General features: G+C 35.4%; 1 protein-coding gene across 1 annotated transcript; it reads right to left on the reverse strand.

The window, feature by feature from the left end:
• Nucleotides 1–336: 336 nt before the first annotated feature.
• On the reverse strand, nt 337–1,795 carry LOC149878640 (uncharacterized). The gene is made up of 2 exons (XM_090072027.1): nt 1,556–1,795; nt 337–1,062 (listed from the first exon to the last, which is right to left on the reverse strand). Exons 1-2 carry the CDS (start codon nt 1,793–1,795, stop codon nt 337–339), a joined length of 966 nt encoding a protein of 321 aa, XP_089928153.1.
• Between the last annotated feature and the right edge of the window lie 960 nt (nt 1,796–2,755).

Raw genomic sequence — 2,755 nt, forward strand, 5'->3', positions numbered from 1 at the left:
TGGATATAGCTGAAGAGGCTAATTCTTTTCCAGCAGATTTGGCGGCTGTGATTGCTTCTCTTCCAATTTCGCTTGCTGCTGCTTTTCTCAATAAATGAAGAGACGATCGTGAAGCATTTGTGGCTGCCATTCTCCTCAAAAAATTTTTAATCGCGTCCATGATTCCTCCACCTCCAACGACGTTCTTTTTAAAATATCTTCTGTTGTTCACAATGAGCATTTTTTTAAAATGAGAAAATATTTTTTTAGATCCGTTTGCGGATCAATGGAATTTCACTTGTGAAATTTTTTAGATTCTTTGAATCCATTGAAATCTACGATTTCTTAAATCTGTTCTCACGACTCGATGTATTTTTGAATCGCTCTGTATTCTTCTTTGTTTATTTCCCCCTGTCTCAAAAGCTCGTCACAAATGGCAACGGCTTCGTTTCTCGATGCTATATTTCCAGCATGTCCTGCAGCGATGCTCAAGTTAAGCCTTTGCGTAAGCACATTCGGATCGCTCGGAAGAATGATCACTCCTCGACCTTTTCTTCCACTCGTTTTTGTGTAATTTTTTTCCCAAATTTTTGAAACAATCGTTCCCCACTTTTCACTTCTCGAAGATTTTGGCACGGTTGGTCTCCCTTCTTTCTCCATTGCATGCGTTTCAACGAGTATTTTTTCATAATTTTTCATGTCCTCGTCTGACACCTTTGTTGTATCAGGCTTGGATCTTGTGATCAACTCCCAAAGACCTGTCGTCCCCTCGTACTTTTCTCCATCAATAATAACGTCGTTATTGTCGATAAAAATTTCTTTGTCTCCAATAAACATTTTTCCGCGTTCTTTTGCGTGAATTCCAAACACTCTGTCTGCATAAAATTTTTTGGCTGCATATTTGGATAAATATTCCAAAGCAATATTTCCAACATTCATTTTTCCAAAAGTTTTATCACTTTTTGGACTTTCAAAAGACGGCTCGCTTTCTGGATAAGTCAAAGCCAGTGGAGTGTTTTCAACCTTTCTGTATGCAATGCTTTTTAGTTCGTTTTTTATATTTTCATTGCTCTCAATCAGAGGCTTAAAAAACTTGCTCAAATCAGTCTGATAATTTGCATCTGAAATGTTGGTGTTGAGACTCTCATTGTAAAGCTTTTCTCTATTAGCTCTATATTCTCTCAAAATCTCATCTCGCTTTTCAGGATCTTGTATTCTAAAAAAAGACATTTTTAGAATACGGAGAAAAAAACTTAAAACAAAAACTCGATTGCGTTTAATTTTTCTTTTTGGATTCTTTAATTTTTCTTAGATTCTTTGAATCCATTGAAATCTACGATTTCTTGAACAAGTTGTTGAATGCTTTTATCGCGTCTTCTCTTCCTTTTTGGATCAACGACTCTTTAGTCAATTCGTCAATGGCGCTTTTTGTCTTGGTTCGGATTTCTTCACTCATGGCTTTGAATTTTTGAAGCTCGCTGAGAATGAGTTCGTACTCGGAATCACTCACAAATCCATCCATAAGAGATTTTGAAATGTGGTCACTAATCGTATTCAATTTTGACTCGGAAAGAACTTTCAATTTTTCGTGCTTTTCAGCCTTTAGCATCATTTTTGTGTTCTGATGATTTCCGAAAATGGATAAAGCTCCCAATACAACAGCAACCCCTTCACACGCAATCGAAACTGGAGTGGCAACGACGGTTGATAAAAGTGCAATCCCTGTAACCCCTAAACCAATGCATACCGTTTGCAATCCGTCGTCGGTGAAACGAATTATTTTTGCCGCTCGATGGTATTTTTTACTCAAAGCCATTCGTTTCACTTTTTCATCCTCTATTTCTTTTTGGATCTCGCTTATTTTTTGAAGTCGATATAAATGTCCTTCATCTGATGGCGCCGTTGGAAGAACTGGATAAATTTTTTCAGTGTTTTTTATTATTTCCATCTTTTTAACAAAGACACATTTTTTTTAATTCGAATCGATGTAGTTTATTTTACAAAGCTTTTCACCTTTTTTAACGGTGACTTCCTGGTTGTTATAATTGTGTATGGTCATAACTATGTCATCCACAGACTCGGAAAAAATAGCATCGTTTTTGAAATAATTCAATTGATTGCTTATTTTATTCATCAAAGTGACGACAGCAATTCCTTTGTCTAATTGTAAACCTACGGACAACGATATCTGCTTGTGAGATACAGGAGGAAATTTAATGTCTTGTTGAGCAAAAATCTCGTGCTGTCTGTTGATGTTGAAATAGGTAGGATAATCCAACTTTTTCTTTGTTACAATAATGTTTTTTGTATTTTTTCGTTCCAACTCTTTGATTCTATCCTCTAAATGACTCAGATGGAAATTAAAATTGTGAATCTCTGCTGAGGCGCTGTTTTTAAACAACTTGTGTGGGGCATGCATTTTTTTTAATATGAAAATAAAATGTTTTAAGTCGTTTTATTTTCAGTTTTTTGTGCTTTTTACATTTCCTCGTCAGAATCCATTTCTCCCAAATCCAAGTTTTCACACATCATGATGTTATGAGGTAAAGATGCATTTTTTACGATGATGGCTTCGGACAGTTTAACTTGAATAGACACAATCGAAGGACCAATATACACCCCATCAATTCTAAGTCCTCCAATAGCGTAACATCGTTGATTGATAAAACCATGTCCAGAAGATAAGACCAAATTTTTATTATTACGTTCTCCTTTGACTCCATTTTTTATATCAAGAGCTGTTTTCTTTCTATGAAATGTAGAAGTAATGAATATT

This window comes from Hydra viridissima, unplaced genomic scaffold (assembly GCF_058129835.1).
Source record: "Hydra viridissima isolate aposymbiotic clone 2 unplaced genomic scaffold, HvirCarnegie_v1 scaffold_14, whole genome shotgun sequence".
NCBI classification, from domain to species: domain Eukaryota; kingdom Metazoa; phylum Cnidaria; class Hydrozoa; order Anthoathecata; family Hydridae; genus Hydra; species Hydra viridissima.